Source organism: Rana temporaria, chromosome 1 (assembly GCF_905171775.1).
Source record: "Rana temporaria chromosome 1, aRanTem1.1, whole genome shotgun sequence".
Classification (NCBI taxonomy): domain Eukaryota; kingdom Metazoa; phylum Chordata; class Amphibia; order Anura; family Ranidae; genus Rana; species Rana temporaria.
In genome coordinates this window covers 126,069,526-126,093,692 of record NC_053489.1, presented here as the reverse complement: position 1 = coordinate 126,093,692, position 24,167 = coordinate 126,069,526, and the positions used below count along the sequence as shown (strand labels likewise).

The window sequence follows — 24,167 nt, the reverse complement described above, 5'->3', positions numbered from 1 at the left end:
AGGTTTTTTTATTTAATTTTTTTCCGGCCATACAACGGCTTTAAGTAAAAGCTCTTGTTACTGGTTACCATACAAGCTCATTATGAAATACTTACCTTAGAAGGAATCGTCGGCATCCCCTAGTGATCACCACTGAGGGAGCGGATATGTTCCCTCTGCGTTTCCTCCGACGTCTCTCCTGTGCATGCGCACGGGAGTCCTCTTTCCGGCAAGGAGCTCTGATTTTCCCTCAGCATCTGCCTGACCTTCAGAGCACATTCGCCGCTGAAGTTAGCGGCTGCATGCATGGTGAATATCTCCTAACCGTACAGGTTTAGGAGATATTAATTTTACCAACAGGCAAGCCATATTATAGGCTTACCTGTAGGTAAAAATGTGAAAGCGGATAGGTCAATCAAAGTCAGGTGACATTCCAGAACGGTCTTAGGGCACTATTAAAGCCTGTTACAAGGTTTTTTTGACAGTTGCCAGAAGAGGTTCACTGAGAGGAGCTACCCTCTCAAACTTACAGGCAGTCCCCGGGTTACAAACAAGATAAGTACTGTAGGTTTGCTCTTAAAGGGGTTGTAAAGGTAAAAAAAAAAAAATTCCCTAAATAGCTTCCTTTACCTTAGTGCAGTCCTTCTTCACTTACCTCATCCTTCGATTTTGCTTTTAAATGTCCTTATTTCTTATGATAAATCCTCATTTCCTGTTCTTCTGTCTGTAACTCCACACAGTAATGCAAGGCTTTCTCCCTGGTGTGGAGAAAGCCTCTTGAGGGGGGAGGGGGCAAGCAGGAGTGGCAGGACGCCCACTAACACACAGCTCCTTTCTCTATCTGCAAAGTAGAGAATGTCCTGACACTCCTGCTCGCCCCCTTCCCCCTCAAGAGGCTTTCTCCATACCATGAAGAAAGCCTCGCTTTACGATGTGTAGTTACAGACAGAAGAACAGGAAGTGAGGATTTCTCCGAAGAAATAAGGACATTTAAAAGCAAAATGGAAGGATGAGGTAAGTGAAGGAGGACTGCACTAAGGTAAAGGAAGCGATTTAGGGAAAACATTTTTTTACCTTTACAACCCCTTTAAGAGCAAACCTACAGAACTTATCTTGTTTGTAACCCGGGGACTGCCTGTAGTGAGGGCTGCTGCAATATACCTCATCAATTCTTGATTGGGTGTCAGAATTAGACTTGACAATGAGGATATCATGTCTAATCACAGATAAAAATGATCATCAAGAGTTCCATATCCATACATTGGCTGCTTTTCTTCAAACTGGCCGGAGACAATGCTGGGGCATCTCCTTCTATCCCTCCACATACCTCCATTCCTCTCCACCTTCCCCAATCATCATTTCCGCATAACCTGACAATGGCCTTTACAACACCCCCATTGAACCGATCAAGATAGACCCCTCAACAAACACAACCTATAATCCAGAATACCTATAATTCTGCTGCAGATACCCGATAAAATGACAAAATAATTTCCAAAGAATGTTGACAACAGTTTAAAGTTTTAACAAGTTATTGTTAATTAAAATAATTAAATAATTCCATAAAACCTAGCTTTAAAGAATATAAAGCTACTGTACTAGAAAGTGAGCTATTGGAACTTCTTAGGAAAGAATTTCTCATGAAATACTTCTAAGGAAAGGAAATTGTAGGCAGAAATAAAGCCACAATTCTCAAACCTTTTCCACTGGGAGCTATCAAACACGCAAGCTGTCCTGTAATTAGCGGACCGTATCCGCGGATAAATCCTATCGAGGATTTGCGCGGACTTCCATCCGATGGAGTGTACTCACCATCGAATCTAAATCCGCGCCGAAATCCTCTAGCGATGACGTGTCGCGCCGTCGCCGCGATGATGACGCGGCGACGTGTGCGACGCAGTCATATAAGGAATTCCACGCATGCGTCGAATCATTACGACGCATGCGGGGGATCCCCTCGGACGGATCGATCCGGTGAGTCTGTACAGACCAGCGGATCGATCCGTGGGATCCGATTCCAGCGGATAGATTTGTTGGCATGTCAACAAATTTTTATCTGCTGGAATTCGGAAATATCCGCGGATAAAGATCCGCTGGAATGTACACACCAGGGGATCTATCCGCTGAAACCGATCCGCTGAGATTTTTCAGCGGATGGATTCTATTGTGTGTATTGGGCCTTGGGCTGTAACCTTTTGCAGCCAATCGGTTTTTAGTTTGACACTACTTCTGTCTGCAATGGGCTATTTTTCTCTTTGCACTGCCTAATAAAACATGACCATATTTAAGTGTTTAATTCTCATTAACAAGTCTTGGCTGTTGACACCCAATGATAAATATAGGAAAAGTAAGAGCTGGTTCACACACAGGCGACACGACTTTGGGGGCGACTCGGCAAGGCGATCTCAAGGCGACTTGAGAGGCAACTTGCAAAATGACTTCAGTATTGAAGTCAATGCAAGTCGCCCCGAATCGCCCCAAAAGTAGTACAGGAACCTTTTTCTAAGTCGGAGCGACTTGCGTCCTATTAGAACGGTCCCATTGACTACTGTGGACCACGACTTGTCAGGCGGCTGAGTAGCCTGACAGGTCGCCCCAGTGTGAACCGGGTCTAAGTGTATGTGTGTGTAAAATTGTAAAAAAGTAAACAAAAACAGGAAACGGTCTTGTTTGGGTAAGCGAAGCTTAGAGTTCAGTTTACTGGACGCATTGCAGATATACAAGACAAACAAACGTTGTATTTAATTTCATTGAAAGATTGATATTCCCCTAAACAATACTACTCTGAAAGAATGAAAGCGATCAGTCCTGATCAGTATGAATATGGGGAGAAGCTGAAACCTCCATCTGGAATATCCGCTCGTACAGCCACCACATCTGGCCATGCATATGATCATTCTCTAACTAACTACTATTCTGCCAATTAATTCCACACGTCCAGTCTTTAGGCTGCATTCACACCTGAGCGTATTGAAATCGTGAACAGAATTTCCAGATTCTGCCTGTGATTCCAGAATCGCACCAAAACATGCAATGCATTATTTCTTAATGGCACCCCAAACGCGAAAATCAACAGCCAAAATTTGGTGCAATTTTGGTGAAGAGGGAGGCCTATTCAAAATGAATGGTACCACTACAAAAACATGCCACAAAAACACGCAAAACACACACACGCCACTGTGTCGCTTAGTAGTGAAGAGGGCCTAAATGCCGCCTGTTTGGCCACACACACTGCTAAAAACTGAGCTCAAATTTCAGAATGGCTGATTGTAACATACAGCACACCTAGCTTTCAAACAAAATGATGGGTGTTGGATGTGCAGCCTGTTCTGTCTACTAGGCCTAAGGCCCCTTTCACAAGGAGCGGATCCACTGGATGGACTCCGCTAGCTCAGCGGGAGATCGCTCCGTTGATCCCTGCTGAGCAGGCAGATGACAGGTCCGTCTCCGCTCATTGATCTGTCAGAGCCCCGCTGTTCTCTATGGGAAGATCGGATGAAAATGGACAGCCTGTCCGCTTTCATCTGATCTGATCCGCTGGATGAATGGGGAACGTATCATCATCTGTCTGTTTTGAGTGGATCATGTTGGATCGGATGGTAGGTGGATGTCGGCGGACACATCCCTGCTGACATCCGCCTGCTAATAGAAGATAATGGGTAGCCCATTCCGATCCTCCTAAAAACCGGAGGCGGATCTGAGCGGGCTGATCATGTGAAAGGGGCCTAAACGCACAAAAATGGCCATCAGCATACGCTTATGTAGCCAAATATGCTTCCAGGTGGTCGGATACTATAGTTCCCCCTTCCCAACACTGTTGGTTAATAGCCTTCCCATATATCAAAAACCAATAAAAGTGTTACTAAAACCACAACAGTTAAACCAGTCTGTATATGCAGTAAAGCATGCTTGTTATACTCACTATGGAACCTAATGGATTAATCCTCTGCATTGTGTAAAAAGGCTGTTTGATCCTGTATGCACAGACCCTCCCCTTCTCCCACTGTCCCCAATCCATCACCTTATAGAACAAAGCCTTGAGGGCAAGCTGCACATGCTCAGTTTGGTGTGTTTTGTGAGACAGTTTTTTTTTTCTTGGGAGGGTGCGTGTGATCAGCACAAGGCCAATCAGCACTGTCTAGACAGAGGGTCAGGGGTCCTACAAACGCATAGAACAGTCAGAATAGAAAGAAAACTCCTCCTACAAGCTTTAACCAGATACTGATAGAAGTCACAAGACTGCTCTAACTGCTGGTGAGAAAGGGAATTTATCAGTTTATATTTACTAAAGCCATTGCATTTCTATGTTCTGTGTACTGTGGGAGACCAGATATAGTGAATGCAGGGTCCTGGGTCTAGTAACACTTTAAGATGCTTTACTTTTTAAAGGACTGTGGCAGGGGACTGGGCTTTAATGTGCTTGTGACACCATAGGTGAATATTGTTGGTAGTGTTATGCCGCGTACACACGATCGGTTTGTCTGATGAAAACGGTCTGATGGACCGTTTTCATCAGACTAAGCGATCGTTTGTGGGCCCTATCGGTTTTTTATCCATTGGTTAAAAAACTAGGAACTTGTTTTAAAATTATCTGATGGTTAACTAACCGATAGGAAAAACCTGATCGTCTGTAGGCACATCCATCGGTTAAATATTCACGCATTCTCAGACTAAATTAGGGGACGGGAGCGCTCATTCTGGTAAAACTAGCGTTCGTTATGGATATAGCACATTCATCACGCTATAACAGACAGAAAAGCGCAAATCGTCTTTTACTAACACAAAATCAGCTAAAGCAGCCCCAAGGGTGGCGCCATTGGATTTGAACTTCCCCTTTATAGTGCCGTCGTACGTGGTTTACGTGACTGCATTCTGACATGATCGGTTTTTTAACCGATGGTGTGTAGGCACGACTGATCATCAGTCAGCTTCATCGGATAACTGATGAAAAAATCCATCAGTCCGTTTTCATCGGATGGACAGATCGTGTGCACAGGGCATTAGTCAGGGTAAAGCTGGAGCAATCAAGGAACATTGTAATAAATAATGAGCTCTGGATGGGAACATTGTAGAGCTGCATGATTCTGTCTAAAATGAGAATCACAATTTTTTTGCTTAGAATAAAGATCACGATTCTCATAATTCTCATGGCGTAACATCATCTTTCACATTATACAAAAAAAATCAGGCTAACTTTACAGTTTCGTTTTTTTTTTAAATTCATTGAAGTGTATTTTTTTTAAATAGTTTGAAAGACTGCTGCAAAAATACAGTATGACATAAAATATTGCAACAACCGCCATTTTATTCTCTATGGAATCTCCTAAAAATAGGGTTGTCCCGATACCACTTTTTTAGGACTGAGTACGAGTACCGATACTTTTTTTCAAGTAGTCGCCGATACCGAATACCGATACTTTTTTTTAAATGTGTCCCCAAATGCAGCCATGTCCCCCCACAAATGCAGCCATGTCCCCCCCATATCCAGCAATGTCCCCCATATCCAGCAATGTCCCCCATATCCAGCAATGTCCCCCACATCCAGCAATGTCCCCCACATCCAGCAATGTCCCAATATCCAGCAATGTCCCCCGTATCCAGCAATGTCCCCCGTATCCAGCAATGTCCCCCGTATCCAGCAATGTCCCCCACATCCAGCAATGTCCCCCGTATGCAGCAATGTCCCCCACATCCAGCAATGTCCCCCGTATGCAGCAATGTCCCCCGTATGCAGCAATGTCCCCCACATCCAGCAATGTCCCCCACATCCAGCAATGTCCCCCACATCCAGCAATGTCCCCCACATGCAGCAATGTCCCCCGTATCCAGCAATGTCCCCCGTATCCAGCAATGTCCCCCACATCCAGCAATGTCCCCCACATCCAGCAATGTCCCCCACATCCAGCAATGTCCCCCACATCCAGCAATGTCCCCCGTATCCAGCAATGTCCCCCACATCCAGCAATGTCCCCCACATCCAGCAATGTCCCCCACATCCAGCAATGTCCCCCACATCCAGCAATGTCCTCCACATCCAGCAATGTCCCAATATCCATCAATGTCCCCCACATCCAGCAATGTCCCAATATCCAGCAATGTCCCCCACATCCAGCAATGTCCCCCACATCCAGCAATGTCCCCCACATCCAGCAATGTCCCAATATCCAGCAATGTCCCCCACATCCAGCAATGTCCCAATATCCAGCAATGTCCCCCACATCCAGCAATGTCCCCCACATCCAGCAATGTCCCCCACATCCAGCAATGTCCCAATATCCAGCAATGTCCCCCACATCCAGCAATGTCCCCCACATCCAGCAATGTCCCCCACATCCAGCAATGTCCCAATATCCAGCAAAGTCCCCCGTATCCAGCAATGTCCCAATATCCAGCATTGTCCCCCATATGCAGCAATGTCCCCCGTATCTAGCAATGTCCCCCGTATGCAGTAATGTCCCCCGTATGCAGTAATGTCCCCCGTATCTAGCAATGTCCCCCGTATGCAGTAATGTCCCCCGTATGCAGTAATTTCCCCCGTATGCAGTAATGTCCCCGTATGCAGTAATGTCTGCCGTATGCAGTAATGTCCCCCGTATCCAGTAATGTCCGCCGTATCCAGTAATGTCCCCCACATCAATGTCCCCCACATCCAGCAAGGTCTCCCCATATGCAGCCATGTCCTGTCCCCCTTACCTTCATCGCGCCGCATCCCCGCTGCCGCAGACTGCTTAATATGGGCGGGGAACATTACAGCTTTGAACAGCTGTAATGATGGATTGGACAGTTCACCCGAGCAAGGGGGAGTGTCTATACGCGGCGGGCGGGAAAGACTACAGCTGTTCAAATGAATGCTGTAATGTTCCCCGCCCGTATTAACCAAGCGGGGAATGCGGTGGGATGCATTGTGGCGGCGACGGCAGCGGCGGCGGCGGGGGGGGGAAGTATTCTATTTTGGTATCGGGGGTATTTGCGGGAGTACTAGTATCGGTATCGGGACAACCCTACCTAAAAATATATATAAAATGTTTGGAGGTTCTACGTAATTTTGTAGCAACAAATACTGGTTTTAACATGTAAGCAACAAGTGTCAGAAAAAGTCTTAGGCCTTGTACACACGGTCGGTCCATCCGATGAGAACGGCTTGAAGGACCGTTTTCATCGGTTAACCGATGAAGCAGACTGATGGTCTGATGTGCCTACACACCATCAGTTCAAAAACCGATCGAGTCCAACGCGGTGACGGAAAACACAACGACCTGCAGAGAAAAATGAAGTTCAATGCTTCCAAGCATGCGTCAACTTGATTCTGAGCATACGCGGGTTTGGAACAGATGCTTTTACGTACTAACCATCGGGTTTTGACTTATCGGTTACCAGTCCATAGGTTGAATTTTAAAGCAAGTTCTAAATGTTTGGGCCGAAGGATACCTGACCGATGGGGCCCACACGCGGTCGGTTTGGACCGATGAAACTGAACTTCAGTCCGTTTTCATCGGTTTGGTCCGATCATGTGTACACAGCTGTCAGCAGTGAGCAGAGAACTCTCTGCACTGAATCAAGGAAATACTGTGTTAAGATCGTGAGGGGGTTGAATCGAGATCCCAATTTTTTTTAACGATTAATCTTGCAGCTCTAGAACATTGACAAAAGGACACTTATAACAGCAGGCACAACATTCTAAATAGTCCCTAATGAAGACAGACTGTCAAAGTGGTACCATGGCAAGTGACATTTATATATGTGGAGCAAGGACAATAAGCATCAAAGGAGGCCAAACATTTCACATAACAAGAGCCTTCTTAAAGCACAGACTGATATCCTGTTTAACAACCAAGACAGAGCTGAATTCTGATTTACCATTTTTCCATCACCGGACTGAACTACCTTCACCAGATTGAGCAATTCAAAAATTGTTGACATGCAGAAATACTCATGTCAGCAAAACATTCATCTCATGAATGAATCTATTGTCTAAAATAATGGTGACTGGAATTCCAGAGCATTGTAGTAACACCTGTATTAATACCAACCAGAACGTCACCCTATTCATTACATGACTAAACGCATGCATTTAATTGTCCTGAAGACACTTCCCTTATATTGTCATTGTCCAGCAGGATACATCCTCATTCCCAGAATAGCTCACTGATTAAACATTCAAAATATTCAGAGAAAGATGAAAGCAATAGATTTTACTTATTAGATCAATAATTAACATTCAATGTGTTTTTTTGTAAGCCGGAGCTTACATGGGAGCGTTACCATGATGTATAGTAGTAAATTTCATCATTGATTTCACCTTTCAGAACTACATATGTATCTAATCCTGGTAATACATATTCCATTGTCATTTTCCGAACCTACCCAGGGGTTAGTGAATTTAACAGGTCAGTAATTGTTCAGTCTCCCTTACTACAGAGAAAAACAATGAAGTCACATACAGCTAATATTATCATGAATTTGTTAAAGTGTATCTCTCTGCAACTTTGAGTTTGGATAAAGTGGGAAAAGGTTAGAGCTTCTGTAAAGTTTTAATGCTGTCCGATTACCCATTGGGGAGAGTCACCCCTCTATTTGTACTGGTGACCATTGTTACTGAAACAGAAAGTGAGGGGAAATCCAACATTTTAGAGTTGTCCCCAGAAGAGGGGAATATATCTCAGGCCTCGTACACACGACCGAGTTTCTCGGCAAAAACCAGCAAGAAACTTGCTGGGAGATATTTTTTTGCAGAGGAAACCGGTCGTGTGTACATTTTCGAGGAAACTGTCGAGAAACTCGACGAGCCAAAAAGAGAGCGTGTTCTCTATTTCCTTGACGGGAATGGAGAAAATTGGCTTGTCGAGTTCCTCGACAGCCTAACAAGGAACTCGACGAGGAAAACTATGCGTTTCGCCCGTCGAGTTCCTCGGTCGTGTGTATGAGGCTTTATACTGAGAGATTTCCACCAGCTTCTTGTTGTATGCCTGGGGCAGGAAGTGAAGGGAAATTTCCCCAATGGTACACAGACAACAAATAAAAAATAAAAAATTAACGTCTATCGGTCATTTTGGAAAACCAGCATTCGATCAGCACTTTCAGCCAATGACTGCTGCGCTGATCTCTGTATTCTGACTGTGTATGTTATGAGTCTCCACTTACAGAAAGCAATAGTGCAGCAGCAGATACCTCCATACACATTGTAACGGAATGACCCGTGACAAACAGAGACTTTGGAAGGATGAGGGGTACTCCTGTGCCAGCGTCACTAATCACTCTTGTGTCTAGGGTCACCCTGTGTCCCTTTTGGGCATAGGGTGACTGAGAAATATTAATTAGAAATTACATGAGATGGGACATTACTGATAGTTCATATTGCAGGATCTTGAGATATTGCAAGTTGTTGGTTAATGTTGACCCAACCGGTCACTGAAACATGCCTTGTAACTGTATACAAGACTGAAAAGTTACCATTAAAAGTGCTCATACATTTGGAACCCAGTAACAGAGCAAGTCTCGTTATTCTGGGAAATGGGATGTCTGATGTCTGCTAGATTGTGGAGTGTCAGATAAGCTGTCGTGACTGATGGAAGGGAAATCGTAAACAGTGGTGACCGTTACACACATTAATTGTGCTGTGAGATTTTATTTCATTCAACCAACTGGTTGAACATTAAAAAAAATCTGCGTATGAACCCTACTTTACAAAAAAAAAAACTTAAAAAAGTTTGACTATACATACATTTTAATATTTCTCTAGGTGGAATAGCTTTTGGAGAATAACTGTAAAATGAACAAATAGGAATGACGTTGCAGCTATCCCATGCCGGCTCTAAGGCTGAGATGTCAGCTCTTGGTCTGCTTGGGGTAGAGAGCAGACATGGTTGTGGTGGGCACCAGTCTCAGCCACACGCTGAAAGGCAGAGCCAGCTGTCAAGCAGACAGCTGGGTTGATTCCAACAATATTGTCAGGATCCTTCCCAAACCTGGCACAGCTCTGTCCCATCAGCTCCACTGTTATAGAGCAGCAGGGTCTCTTATGTATGTAAACTATTGTATAATACTTAATAAATGTTATAGTGGAGAGGGTCATACTGTATATAGTGAAGGTATAGGTTGTAAGAACCAATATTTTGTGAGTCTGTACTACTCTTTTTTGAGCACTCTGTAGCAAGTGAGGACATTGATATGTCAGAGGCACAACTAAAGTGCATCATACGCTTTGTTTTCCCTCTCACAGGATGGAAGGTCCCTCAGAGTTGTATGCCCTACTGCTTTCTTTATTAGTGGAGCTCTGTCAGTTGTTTTGGGAAGGAGAGAGGGAAGGGTATCTGTGTGTTGTGTGTATGGTTTCTTTTTTGTTCATTTTGTTTTCCATGACCAGATAGGCTTCATGTACACTGGGCTACATTGGCAGCTCCTAAATTTGAGTTTAGGAGCTTTCGGCGTTATTTTGCCAAAACTCCTAAACTCAACCCCATAAAAGTCTATGGGGGTTATTTACTAAAGGCAAATCCACTATGCACTACAAGTGCAAAGTGCACTTGAAATTGCACTGAAAGTACACTTGAAATTGCAGTCGCTGTAGATCTGAGGGAGACATGCAAGCAAAATAAAAAACAGCATTTTAGCTTGCACATGATTGGATAATAAAATCAACAGAGCTTCCCCTCATTTCAGATCTACCCATCAGATTTACAGCGACTGCACTTTAGTGCACAATAAAAAACTGAAGATCCCTCATACCATATAGAGAAAGCTTTTGGTGTCTCATGTAGTTCATGTGGGTAATTGAATGTAAATCTGTGGTTTATTCCTGCAGGTCAGCACAAAAGCTTCACTCACCTGCTACCCTCCCTGTTGTTTTGGTTGTTTGTCTGGTTGTAGTTAAAGTAGGGCTAAGAAATCTCCCCCGACCCCCACCTGACAGCACTGCGGCCTGGCAATAAGGCCATTTAGACAGCCAGTTTTGAAGGTTGGAAGAAAGGAGAAAGAGGCACACACGCTCTGTCATACTCGGAGGTATTGGATACAGTATTTAACTTTCTCTCCAGCAACTAATCAAAGTGGTGGGGGAGCACTCATAAGGTAGGTATAATCAAAGAGGAGGAACACGTTTAAATGAGCTATTGATTTGCCCTCCGGGGTAACTCTGTGCCAAGTGTTACTTTTTGGATGCTTTACAGCTAAATTTATAGCTACTACTTATGGTAAAAATGTTACAATGGTCTTAGTGGTAAATAATTTTTATATGTAACTGTTCATTTTAGAAAGCCACATGTGTAAAAATATTGTCTACACTTACATAAGGTATACTAACAAGGGCATGTCTCCTTTTTTACCTCTAAGGCAGAAGTAAAGTAAAACTAAATAAAAAACTGCTAGAAAGTATGTCTCAGAAGACATGCAAAATCTGATCTGCCAAAAACTGCTGCTTCTTACTAATAGAAGTTTTTTGTTTTCTGTGTACACTGTACTGCGCATGAGCCATACAATGTACACCCGGGCTCCTTCCTGGCATCTGTAAGGTGCTGAGAATGGAGCTGGTGCCAAGGACAAAGTAACTCCTGTAAGTTCTATTGTAAGGATGCCCAACAGGCAAAGAGGGGACAGAGCAGCAACTTACAGCATTGATTGGTCAGTTCTGGAAGGAGGTACACTCATTAGGTAAGTGTGCCATATAGTGAAAATATGCCATGCATATACTTGCACATTATGGCAAAAGATCTCCCACACTAAATCTTTATCCCACCCTTTTACTGTAGTACAGCAGCATAGAAGCTAAAGAAAATAATATAAATAAGGATTTCCTGTGTTAAATAGAACCTGTGCGGAGAGATCAGCACACACACAAAAAAAAAAAAATTCCTGACATCCTCCTCAAATTGCTAGTTACCTAGCTGTCTATAGTTTCAATACCTTCCCAGTATGCAGAAGAGGAATGGTCAGAGGAAAGTCAGAGCTCCACTCTATTCTTGTTTCAACTCAGTGGGGCAGATCCACAAAAGGATTACGCCGGCGTATCTACCGATACGCCAGCGTCATTTTTAATTTCCTGCGTCGTATCTTTGTTTTGTATCCACAAAACAACATACAACGGCATCTGGGATCGATCCGACAGGCATACGTCTTAGTACGCCGTCAGGATCTAAGCTGCAATTTTTAGGTGGTGTTCCCGTCAAAATCCACGTCGAGTATGCAAATTAGCTAGTTACGGCGATCCACGAACGTACGTCAGCCCAGCGCATTTTTTTACGTCATTTGCATTCAGGTTTTTCCGGCGTATAGTTAAAGCTGTTGTTCTGAGGCGTACTCAATGTTAAGTATGGCTGTCTTTCCCGCGTACAATTTAGAATTTTTTACGTTGTTTGCGTTAGTCGTTCGCTAATAGGAATTTGCGTAGAATGACGTCACCGTCGTAAGCATTGGCTTGTTCTGGGTTAATTTCTAGCATGCGCACTGGGATACCCCCACGGGCGGCGCATGCGCAGTTTAAAAAAAATGTTGTTTACGTTGGGTCACAACGTATTTACATAAAACACGCCCCCATCACTTCCATTTGAATTTTGCGCGCTTACGCCGCAAAAGATACACTATGCCGCCGTAACTTACGGCGCGAATTCGTGGAGGATTCGAAACAAAAAAAAGTAAGTTACATCGGCGTAGTGTATCTTAGATACGCTACGCCAGGCGCAATAATGCACCGTTGTATGTGGATCTACCCCAGTGACTTTAAACGTTCAATATGACAGCCAGGGAACTATAGCTGTCAGAGGGGAAAGTCAGCATTGGCATGGCCTCCATGTTTCTCTTATGATCTGTTTCCTTTAATGAAAAATTCAGCTGAATCAGGCACCAGTCATGGTAGCACATGTATCTCAGTCTTCATGTCTGTCCAATAAATGTATATAATTGGGACTCAACAGACAAGGTGCTAATTAAATACTTATACATCATCCTATTATGACCTAAAAATAGAATAGTTTAATAAAGATAATTGGATCATCATCAACTGTAGATATTTTTAATGAGATGTACTGAATGATATCATATTAGAAATAAGTGCTTTGAAAAAAACACAAACTACTTAATAGCAAATAGTTATTTAAAAGACAATCAACATAGGTACTTATTTACATGGATTCATCTGCTTACAGTATATAAAACAATTGGTTAGTAAATCTGCTTTGTGGCATTGGGTTTTTGCTATGATTTTCTCCAGGTTGAGTGGCATCTGTCTAAAATGGTCCTAGTGAGCGTTTGCTTAAAGTGATTGTAAAGCTTTTTTCCCCCAATAAAAAAGAGGGTATACAAAACATAGTGAGATTGACACACGAGTACAGTTGTCTCCCATACATAGAAAGAGTAAGGAATACAGAACACAACACATGAAAAGGGAAAAAAAAGCAACTGAGGTTGTAGGCAGTGACATACAAATCAGCTTATGTGACTACAAAGTACAAGTACAAAATCTGCAGGCAAACAAGGTAACGGCAAGTGAATGGGACCCTGCTGGCCCAAGTCAATATGTGTGAAATGTTTTTTTCCAATTTAATCAAATGTGTCAATCTTTTTTTCTATTATTAATATAATAAAACTGTCATACTCTCCTGCTCTGTGCAATGGTTCTCAGGTCCCCTTACGCTACTCCTCTTTGAAAGTGCCCCCATAGAAAGCTGCTTTCCATGGGCATGTGGGCTTGATCCCTAGCTGCACTGCCTACCTATAGACACAGACAGGGAGGCTCTGCCTCACCCCTACTCCCTCCTGACAGAATTTGACTGACAACAGTGGGAACCAATGGCTCCAATTGCTATCAATTTGCCCTGTGGGAAATGAGAGAGCTCTTGGATACAGTGCTGGATCAAGATAGGGCTCACATATGCACTGGAAATATATGAGTTTCTCACAAATATTATTCTAACCAATATAATAATTAATAGTAAAAACTGACTACGTACATTACAATCTAATAATATAATTTACTTTTGATCTACCAACATCTATGTAGTACAATGGCCTGCCTGCAATGGATTGCATTAAACCATAGGTAGTCCTTCACATTGCAGAATTGTGGTAACTGTAGAGAGATTGTATCAATAATGGACATCAGATTTTAATGTGTATGACAAGGCTGGGAATGCAGTATTTGTGGATTGTAATTGGATGTTGGATTCTAAATGACTGCTGGGTCTTCTGGTAAAGACACCAAAACCTCCATCCCCACCTCCTACATTAGGCTAGGACTATGTCAGACATTACATTACCTGCAGTATGATGAATGCATGTTCTTCCTTAATCTCTTCAATATCAATTTTGTTCTTATTTGTGAAAATAATATTTGGTATTACATTTTGGATTTTAACCAAACCGAACAGAAAGGAGGCAAAAATTAAGAGGCCAGTCTCCACCATTAGTGCGAGACAGGCATTAAACTGACCCTGTAATTCAACGTAAGGGCTTATCCCAAAAAGTAATGCCAATAGCTGGCCAGGTAAAACCGCCAAAGAAGCTGTGACGAAACAACAACACCATGGGAGGGTGGGTGGGCAACTCTCGTGACGTCAATTCTTCGGAAGTAGTGGGATGTGCCCCTGCGTAGCTATTTCTAGAGTTCTGGCTCCACCCCCTCACCTCGTGCCATCGTAGCCAATGCCAGCGGAGCCACTCCGACTCCCTCCTTATGTTGCCAAGCATCCAGCAGTCAAGGCTCCCTTTCCTTAGTGCAGGGCGGGTCAAGGGGCCTTCATTACTTTCACATCACCAAATATGCATAAAAACAAATATGTAAACAAACACTGTCTACTCTACATGTTCTGAGAACAGGAGCACATTCCTTGGAACTGTTGACTGATGGTCAATTAATAAGTCATCAGAGTATTGTGATTTCTTTATATTACATTTTTCTCCTAACTCTCTCACTGTTAGGGAGAATCCCTCCCTCTATTTCTCCTGTTTACCATTATCTTTGAAATTGAAAGTAAAAGAAAATCCCAAATTTTGGGCTGACATCAGAACAGGAATAGAGGGAGAATTTCCCAATGGGGACACTAGTTCTGGTGACGCTGGTGACACACTGGGATTCCCTCACTTTAGAGGGATTTCCCAACACTTCCTGTTTGACTATGGGACATGAAGTTTAAAGGAAGTCTTCCCAATGGGACACAGATGGCAAAAACATAATTAATGATGGTTATAACCCTCTCTTACTCTATCAATAAATAAATAAAATGTGCCTTTACTTACACATTAAGGCCCTATTTGGGTGAAAACCAAATAAGAATCTATTAAAGTTTTTGGGTTGTCGGAGGAAACCATAACACACAGAAAATTCCCACAACAAGCAGAAATCATAAACAATTTATGCAGGCAGTCTCACTGAAGACAAATAAAACTGAACTCCAGTCCCACAAAACAAAAAAATTCAAAGTGATTTCTCATCAAAATAAAGCATGGAGACACAAATGCATAGGGGAGTTTACTTTGATTATTAAAAATGTATTAAGTAGGGTTTTTTATTTGTGCTCAGATACAGTGTGGTTTCACTTTAAACAATCAGGTACTGTGCTGTGCTTGGATATGCTAATTTACAAAAAGGAATGCATGTCACAGTGTAATGGTTATCACTGTGGCCAAAAGAGCAATATCTTAGCTAGATCTATTATTAAATAGCAATCTGCTTAAATCGTTATAAACTGTAGAAATATATTACTTTGCCTTATCACCATCAAATCATAATAAAAAATTTTTGGGCAACTTTTAACTATATTTATTTTATCAGAAGACCCACCCTTAGAGTAAGGGGCTGGCAAACAGAAGGATTGAGCTTTTTGCACCCTCTGAATAAAGCTTTCAATTTCTTGTAGGATAAAAACCACCCAACTGTTTTTAGGCAGCAGCACTAAGGTGTACTTCTTCCCTCATGGGTAATATCTTGGGCTTGCAGTGTTAGGCCCGGATTCACATACGAATTACGCTGGCGTATCTCCAGATACGCCGTCGTAACTCTGAGTCCGAGCCGTCGTATCTATGAGCTTGATTCTTAGAATCAGTTACGCATAGATTTGTATAAGATCTGACCGGCGTAAGTCTCTTACGCCGTCGTATCTTAACTGCATATTTACGCTGGCCGCTAGGGGCGTGTACGCTGATTTACGCCTAGAAATATGTAAATCAGCTAGATACGCGAATTCACGAACGTACGCCCGGCTGACGCAGTACAGATACGCCGTTTACGTTAGGCTTTTCCCGGCGTAAAGTTACCCCTGCTATATGAGGCGTACCAATGTTAAGTATGGACGTCGTTGCCGCGTCGAATTTTGAAAAATTTACGTTGTTTGCGCAAGTCGTCCGTGAATGGGGCTGGACGTCATTTACGTTCACGTCGAAAGCATTGGCTTCTTGCGGGTTAAATTGGAGCATGCGCACTGGGATACTTTCACGGGCGGCGCATGCGCCGTTCGTAAAAAGCGTCATTTACGTGGGGTCACATTATATTAACATAACACAGGCCCACATCTACCACATTTGAATTAGGCGGGATTACGCCGGCCTATTTACGCTACGCTGCCGCAATTTTGGTTTAGGAATACGGCACTTGCCTGTCAAAGTTGCGGAGGCATAACGTAAATAGGATACGCGATACGCGATTCTATGTGAATCCGGGCCTATGTTTCTTAGCTTAGATCAGACAAAACAAAATGTAGTGTTCAAATAGATTAGTCATGAAAACCAAGAAACTGCCAGAAAAGAAAAAAGGAACTGCCAATGCTAGGGCAATCAGAGGTCATTTGAAGTCACCTGCCTGACTTTATGTACTTGGCCTAATTTACTAAAGTGTGAAGTACTCTGAAGTGCAATGAAGCTGCGTAGACTATAAAGCTGAATCACCAACGGAAGTAAGTGCAGCGGGAACCTGAGGAATGTGGGGGTTGTAGGGAGTTGGTTCACCTTTTTCATTTTTTCTGTACTTACAAACACACACACACTCTGGAGGACAGCAGCTTCTCAGGATATAGGATAGAAAAGTTTCACATCTCCTATTATATGCCTTGTGCTGAAATGCACAAATATGCAAGTGAACAAGTGTGGACCTATTACATCAATGACAATCTACATACTTCCTCACTACTGGTCTCCCTTAAAGAATATGCCAGCCGTTTTAGAAACTTCACAAACAAAATGAAGGAAATGCCTTTATGTAATGCTTTAAATTCATCCAAGGACAATACAAGCAAGTTTTCTCGCAGTGTTGCCATTTTAACATTAAGCACACTGGACGTTTTTACCATGGAAGTTGGAGGTGTCTGGCTTCCTTTACCTTAGTGCAGTCCTCCTTCACTTACCTCATCCTTCCATTTTGCTTTTAAATGTCCTTATTTCTTCTGAGAAATACTCACTTCCTGTTCTTCTGTCTGTAACTCCACACAGTAATGCGAGGCTTTCTCCCTGGTGTGGAGAGAGCCTCTTGAGGGGGGAGGGGGCAAGCAGGCAAGTCAGGACACGCTCTACTTTGCAGATAGAAAAAGGAGCTGTGTGTTAGTGGACGTCCTGACACTCCTGCTCGCCCCCTCCCCCCTCAAGAGGCTTTCTCCACACCAGGGCAAAAGCCTCGCATTACTGTGTGGAGTTACATACAAAAGAACAGGAAGTGAGGATTTCTCAGAAGAAATAAGGACATTTAAAAGCAAAATCAAAGGATGAGGTAAGTGAAGGAGGACTGCACTAAGGTAAAGGAAGCGATTTAGGGAATTTTTTTTTTACCTTTACAACCCGTTTAACATCTCTGTACAGACAGGAGGGAGAGAGCACAGCCCACACCTCCTCTTAGCTTTCTCCTCCTCCCTGCTGCTATCTATACTCCTGTCAGCAACCCAGGAAGCTGAGTGGGATTTAAAAAAAAAAAAAAAAAAAAAAAAAAATGTTTGTGTTTTACTAGCATAGAACAGCCCATTAAAAAATGCGATGTGGGAACGCACAAAAAAAAAGTGCCTGGGCTGCACAAGGCCTCAAACTGGTGTGTCCCAGGATTGTGTGCAACTCTAAAGTGTGCCTTGACTGAAAAAAGGTTGAAAAACACTGTTCTAGGTGTCCATGCACACACAGATGTTTAGAGTAGTTTAGAGATAGTGGCTTTTAGAGGCAGAAAAAGAAAGAAAAAACACAGGCAGCACATCCAGGAGCCACAGCGTTTTGGCTGAAAAACGCTTGATGCGTGGAAATGTGCATTACCGCTATGTGTGTTCGGTGCTCAGTGCTTGCGTGTTCAGTGCTTGAGCGTTAAGTAATTTCAGTGGCAAGAATAAACTATTATTCTAGCCAAATAAATTAATTAATGGAGTAGTAAACGCTCATGGTCTTTCACCTTAATGCATTCTATGCATTAAGGTGAAAAACCTTCTGTGCTGCTCCCCAGAGCCCCCCTTTTTCTTTCCTGAAATCGTTCTAGCGACAGGAACGAGCCCAGCAGCTCCAGTGGCCATTGGCTCCCCTGCTGTCAATCAAATCCAGTGACACGGGAGTCGGGGACACGGCCGCGTCCGGCTGTCTGTGTCAATGGACGCAGCAGCAAGACTCGAGAGCGCGCCCTCACAAGTACCCCCATTAAAGCGGCTCTCCATTGGGGCACTCGATGAAGAGGAGAAGCCAGGAGCAGAAAAGGAGGATCAGGGCTGTTCTGTGCAAAGCCCTTGCACAGAGCAGATAAGTATAACATGTTTGTTATTTTAAAGCAGAGTTTCAACCTTTTAATGTTTATTAAAAATCAGCAGCTAGAAAAAGTGTAGCTGCTGACTTTTAATAAACAGATACTTACCTGTTCCATGGTCCAGCAATGCGTCTCTCCTCTCCTCGGCGCCTTTATTGCCTCTATTTCCACTCTGGGTACCCGGCCGTGACAGCTTTCAGCTTCACTGCAGGGCACGCACTGTGCATGTGCGAGTCATGCTGCGCTCTCGGAGTGGACAGGCAATCTCCTGGGACCTGTCACGTGTCCCAGGAGATCGCCTAGAGCAGTGGTTCTCAACCTGGGGGTCGGGACCCACTCGGAGGTCAAATGACGATTTGCCAGGGGTCACCGAATCTTTGGCTGTTCCTGAAGCCCTCAGCACTCTAAGGCCTCGTACACACGATAGGTTAAACAGAGGACAACTGTCTGATGGACCGTTTTCATCGGTCAAAACCGATCGTGTGTGGGCCCCATAGGTTATTTAACCATCAGTTAAAAAAAAGCCAACTTGCTTTAAATTTAACCGATGGATTCCTAACCGATGGGAAAAAAACGATCGTTAGTAGGCACAACCATCGGTTAAAAATCCACGCATGCTCAGAATCAAGTCGACGCATGCTTGGAAGCATTGAACTTCGTTTTTTTCAGTACGTCGTTGTGTTTTACGTCACCGCGTTCTGACACGATCGTTTTTTTAACCGATGGTGTGTAGGCGTGACGGACCATCAGTCAGCTTCATCAGTTAACCGATGAAAACGGTCCATCGGTCCGTTCTTATCAGATGGACTGATCGTCTGTACGCGGCATAAGCCTTTTCGCAGCTGCCCAGCAGGGCAGTCCCTGGAGCCCGTGGCTGCCCATTCAGTTCACAGCATGGCTGTGGGGCAGACAGAGACTAGAGGTCAGCTGACTGGTGAGAAATGTGAAGTGTGAGGGGCTGGAGGAGACCCTATCTCCTGATTTTGGCATAGGTGTCACTGCTGCTAGACACCACAGAACTGGAGACACATTGAGTAACACTACCTGTGATTAAAGTTGCCATTTAAAGTCCCCACTACAGTTCTCAGATCAGCAGGTGATCTTGATCAAGAGCACCCAAGTTGGCTGATCAGAACTCTCCGCCAGCACTGTCACTCATTCCCCCCAAAAGGAGTAAGAGAAGGAATAAAAATAGAGAATACATGGAAGGGAGAGGAAAAGAGGGAGAGAAAGAACAGGAAAGATGGCTAAAGAGAGGGATGAAAAAAAAAAAGAAGAAATTAAGATAGGGAGATAAAAGGGAAAGAAAGGAGAACAAAGAGTGGTACATCCTAAAAGGTACCAGAAGGGGTTTTAATACTGTACAAGTGGAAGGGACTCGGGGAGCCCCAAATGTCCATGGGTTAGGGGCACAAATTACTTGTCTTTTCTTCGGTGCTGACAACCCACGCTACGAAAATTCTACTGTAAGGGGTCCCCACAACCTGGGAAATTTTATCAAGGGGTCACGACACTATTAAGGTTGAGAACCACTGGCCTAGAAAGAGGGGCCGTCTAGGGGCAGAGGAGGAGTCGCCTAGGCGGCTCGTAGGTGAAAGTAGGAAGTGGGACAGGAAGTCCCACTCCTAACCAAGCCCCCACTCCCCCCCCCCCAAAAAAAATCACACGCCAAATGTGGCATGTAAGGGGACGAGGAGTGCTTAAACTGGAAGTTCCACTTTTGAGTGGAACTGCGCTTTAAAAAAAAAAGAACAAACCTTTACAATCACTTTAAAGTGGAGGTTCCCCCTAAAAAAAAATTCTAACAATACATTGAGAAGACTGATTACACTGCGGGTATGCTGTTTTTTTTTTTTTTTCATACATACCTCGATATCGCCGTTTCATCCCTCGGCTTCCGGGTATGATTCTAGCGGGGCTGGGCATTCCTAGTTGATTGACATTCCTCCGACCGACGCATACTTGACGTCACAACTTTCCGAAAGAAGCCGAATGTCGCTGCGCAGGCGCCGTATAGAGCCGACTCTATACAGCGCCTGCGCAATGACGTTCGGCTTCTGTCGGAAAGTCGTGACGCTCTGTATGCGCCGGTCGGAGGAACGTCAATCAACTAGGTCCAGCAAGAATCATACCTGGAAGCCGAGGGATGAAACGGCGATAACGAGGTATGAACGAAAAAAAAAAAAAACAGCATACCCGCAGTGTAATCAGTCTTCTCAATGTATTGTTAGAATTTTTTTTTAGGGGGAACCACCCCTTTAACTGACCTCTCCTGAACATGTTATATGCGTTTACAAGCATTTTTTCCTGCCAAAACGCTGCTACCAGGAGGAAAGGCATCTAGGAGAGATGGCCAAACGTCCAGTGTGTATGAGGCCAGAAGGATCATCCTAGAATAAGTAAACGGAGTATAATACCCTGTTTCCCTGAAAATAAAACCTACCCTTAAAATAAAACCTAGCGTAATTTTCCAGGAGAACTGCAATATAAGCCCTACCCCGAAAATAAGCCCTAGTTTAAAATCCTATAACCCACTCTATTACAGTAGTACACAATGTACAATGTGTGTGTTTCTGTAACATAAATGCAGGGAAGAGAGCTCCGGCAGGTCACAAAAGCGCAGAGCGGTGCTATAATGAAGGTATTTGGCACAATTATGTTACAGAAATACACACATTGTACATTATATACTACAGTAATAGAGTGGATTACAAGATTTTACAAGCATTTTAACTAAGTTCACACTGGGGATTCCTAACAGGCAGGTCGAGAGAGGGGAAGAGAAGACAGCACATTACATGGTAAGACCTACCCCCAAAATAAGCCCTACTGTGTCTTTTGTTGCCAAAATTAATATAAGACCCGGGCTTATTTTCGGGGAAACACGGGTACTACAACACAAGCCTATGTAATGTAAATAGCATACTCAGGGAGATGACAAACCACTTCTATTACAGTAACATACTATTTTCACAGAAACATACTATGTTCATGTAATATAGAAAACTAATACTAATACATGAAATGTGAAAGTGTACGAAAAAAGACGGTAACTTTTAGCGCTATAGGGTTTTCTAAAGTGAAGGGCAACATGGACATCAGTATCCCAAGACTGGGCGGATGCTGCCTTCCTCAGATGGGGCGATCCGATGGAAACTACAAAAAAAGTAGTAGCCTTCCATTTTTGTCTTAAATGTGTCTAAATTCCAGTATAATGCAGTTACATTCCAGCCCCAGAAGTGCCGGTGTTCTGTTATAAATCAGTGTTTCTAAACACAAAGGCAGATGCTTTCATTTCCGACCTGTAGGATGAATGCATAAACAACAAATACTATAGTGTAACAAGCGTGGATCATCCACACAAAGCTGAACATTTCAAACAGAAATAGTTGTGTATCACAGTTCACAGTTACATTAATACAATCACTGAAAGTCCCCAAACTTTTTAAATTCCTTCCAACAAAAAGCTGACGATGGCATGTGCCAAGCACCGGAGATGTTGGAATTTGAGCTGCATTGCTGGCATTAGGCACCCAGAGTAACACATTATAAGTTTGAGTTGCCTAGCTGCAGATTTACTTTTATACAAGAAAGTTAAGCTTTGATAGGAAGGCACTCCCCAGAGTTGAGCTCAGACATGTGAAGAATTTGCTGGTAAAACACTCCCTATAACAGTAAAACAACAATGAAAGCCCTCTATATAAAGTAGCACAAAAGCCCCATATTGATCTTGGTAAAAAGGCAACGCTTTGCAGAGGATCAATAGATTGCATTTACCGTAGCATACCACCAACTTGCAAAAGCCATGGTCAGTGTCAGTTGTGTAGTGAAGGCAGGATGCCTGGCTGTGCCAGTGATCTGTATTTACCTCGGGCAGAAGGGAGTGATTAGGAGGCAACCCCACCCACAATGCTCCATGACACACACAGAGGGTAGTGTTTTGGGGTTCCTAGTCTGTGACACACAGCACAGAGGGAATGCAGATCTACCACACCCTGACAGATCTTCCTCATCCTCCCACCCACACTGTCACTCTGATCCCCAGCTAGGGATGGGTTGACCTAAATGACAACCCAGCCAAACTGGGGCATTCACTGCTAAGTTATATAAAAGCTACAAGGCATCCCCTTGCTATATAATCAGTCTGATGAGAAGAGCAGTGATGTCTAGTGTGCTGAGACACAACAGCCCCCAGGCCAGGAAGACTCAATTCCTCCCCACTCCTCTGATAGACAGAAGAAAGTACAAGTACCCTCCACCTCCTCTCTATACGCTGCTGACTCACTGGTCAGGCATGCACTTGCCAGTCTGCCCCATGCCAGCTTACCCACTCTGTGTGACTGCAGTACACTGCAATGTGTTAATTACCTATGCAGTAGAGAATTAGAAATGCCTCAAACAAACAAATCATATAGTTATAGTCATAAAAAGGATAAGCAGGCTAACGCCCTATCCCAGCTTTGCACTACCTGCCATGCAGCTGTCAGTCACTGCCCAGTGCCCAGCACCCCAATGCACTCACCTCTTTGGGGCCCTTGGCACCTCCTGCATGCTTCCTCCTTCCTGGCATGGCTGCACAGCTGTAAGGTCCTCAGCTCTTCTAATACAACACTGAGCTATAGGAAAAGAAACAAAACAAAACAAAAAAAGAGTGAAATGTGACTTCCTACTGCATGAAACAGCTTTTCCGAGCTAGCTAGGCTGAACAGGCTCAGGCCCCTCCTCTGCCTGCTGCTGTAATATTGCCAAGGGCAGCCTTGTCCTGGCACAATCTTCTCTTCTCTCTCTTCTGTGTCAGAGAACTTTTGTGTTCCACTTAAAGTGACTGCTGGAGCACGATTTATTATTCTAGTCTCAACTTCGATTTTGCCTACGGGACCAGGGTGGGGCCCTTTTCCTGGGCTAAACTCACTGTTTGCTAAGAGCAGATAGAAGAGATCAGCAGGTCTGACGGATTGTGCTGCATTCTTCAGAGCCTGCAGTAAGGAACTCCTTGTACCTGTCACTCCTCCTCACTTATCACACTGCCTGGACATTCTTATCCTGCAGGCCTGTCACTGGCAGCTATCAGTGCATGACAGGGATTGGGTAATGGGGGAGGCAGCTTTGTGTTACAATCATTTTATTTTTTAAAGCTCCACAAGATTTGACCCCCTTCATGACCAGGCCACTTTTTGTTATTCAGCACTGCACTACTTTAACCACTTGCCGACTGCCTAACGTACATTTACGTTGGCAGAATGGCACGCGCAGGCAAAGTAACGTTGCCCACCGCAAGCTCCATGACCATGCCCGCGGGACCCGCGGACTCGATGTCCGCCGGTGTCACGGAGAGGGAGAACGGGGAGATGCCTATGTAAACAAGACATTTCCCTGTTCTGCCTAGTGACAGGATAGTGATCTACTTTCCCTGTCATCGAGAGCAGTGATCACTGTCATGTCACTCGTAGCCCAGCCCCCTCACAGTTAGAATCACTCCCTAGGACACACTTAAAGGAGTTGT

At 43.9% G+C, this 24,167-nt stretch overlaps 1 protein-coding gene across 3 annotated transcripts in view; it reads right to left on the bottom strand.

Annotated features, from left to right (window-relative positions):
* CAST (calpastatin) overlaps nucleotides 1-23,480 on the bottom strand; it is a 182,351-nt gene extending 158,871 nt beyond the window's left edge. Inside the window, exon 1 of one of the 3 annotated variants that reach the window (XM_040342546.1) lies at nucleotides 23,187-23,480. In XM_040342546.1, coding sequence (XP_040198480.1) covers nucleotides 23,187-23,234 — 48 coding nt within the window. In that variant the 5' untranslated portion in view covers nucleotides 23,235-23,480. Of the gene's footprint in view, nucleotides 1-22,441; nucleotides 22,544-23,186 lie in introns of those variants that run through there. The other 2 variants (XM_040342518.1, XM_040342529.1) reach the window with 2 other exon arrangements.
* Nucleotides 23,481-24,167: the final 687 nt, after the last annotated feature.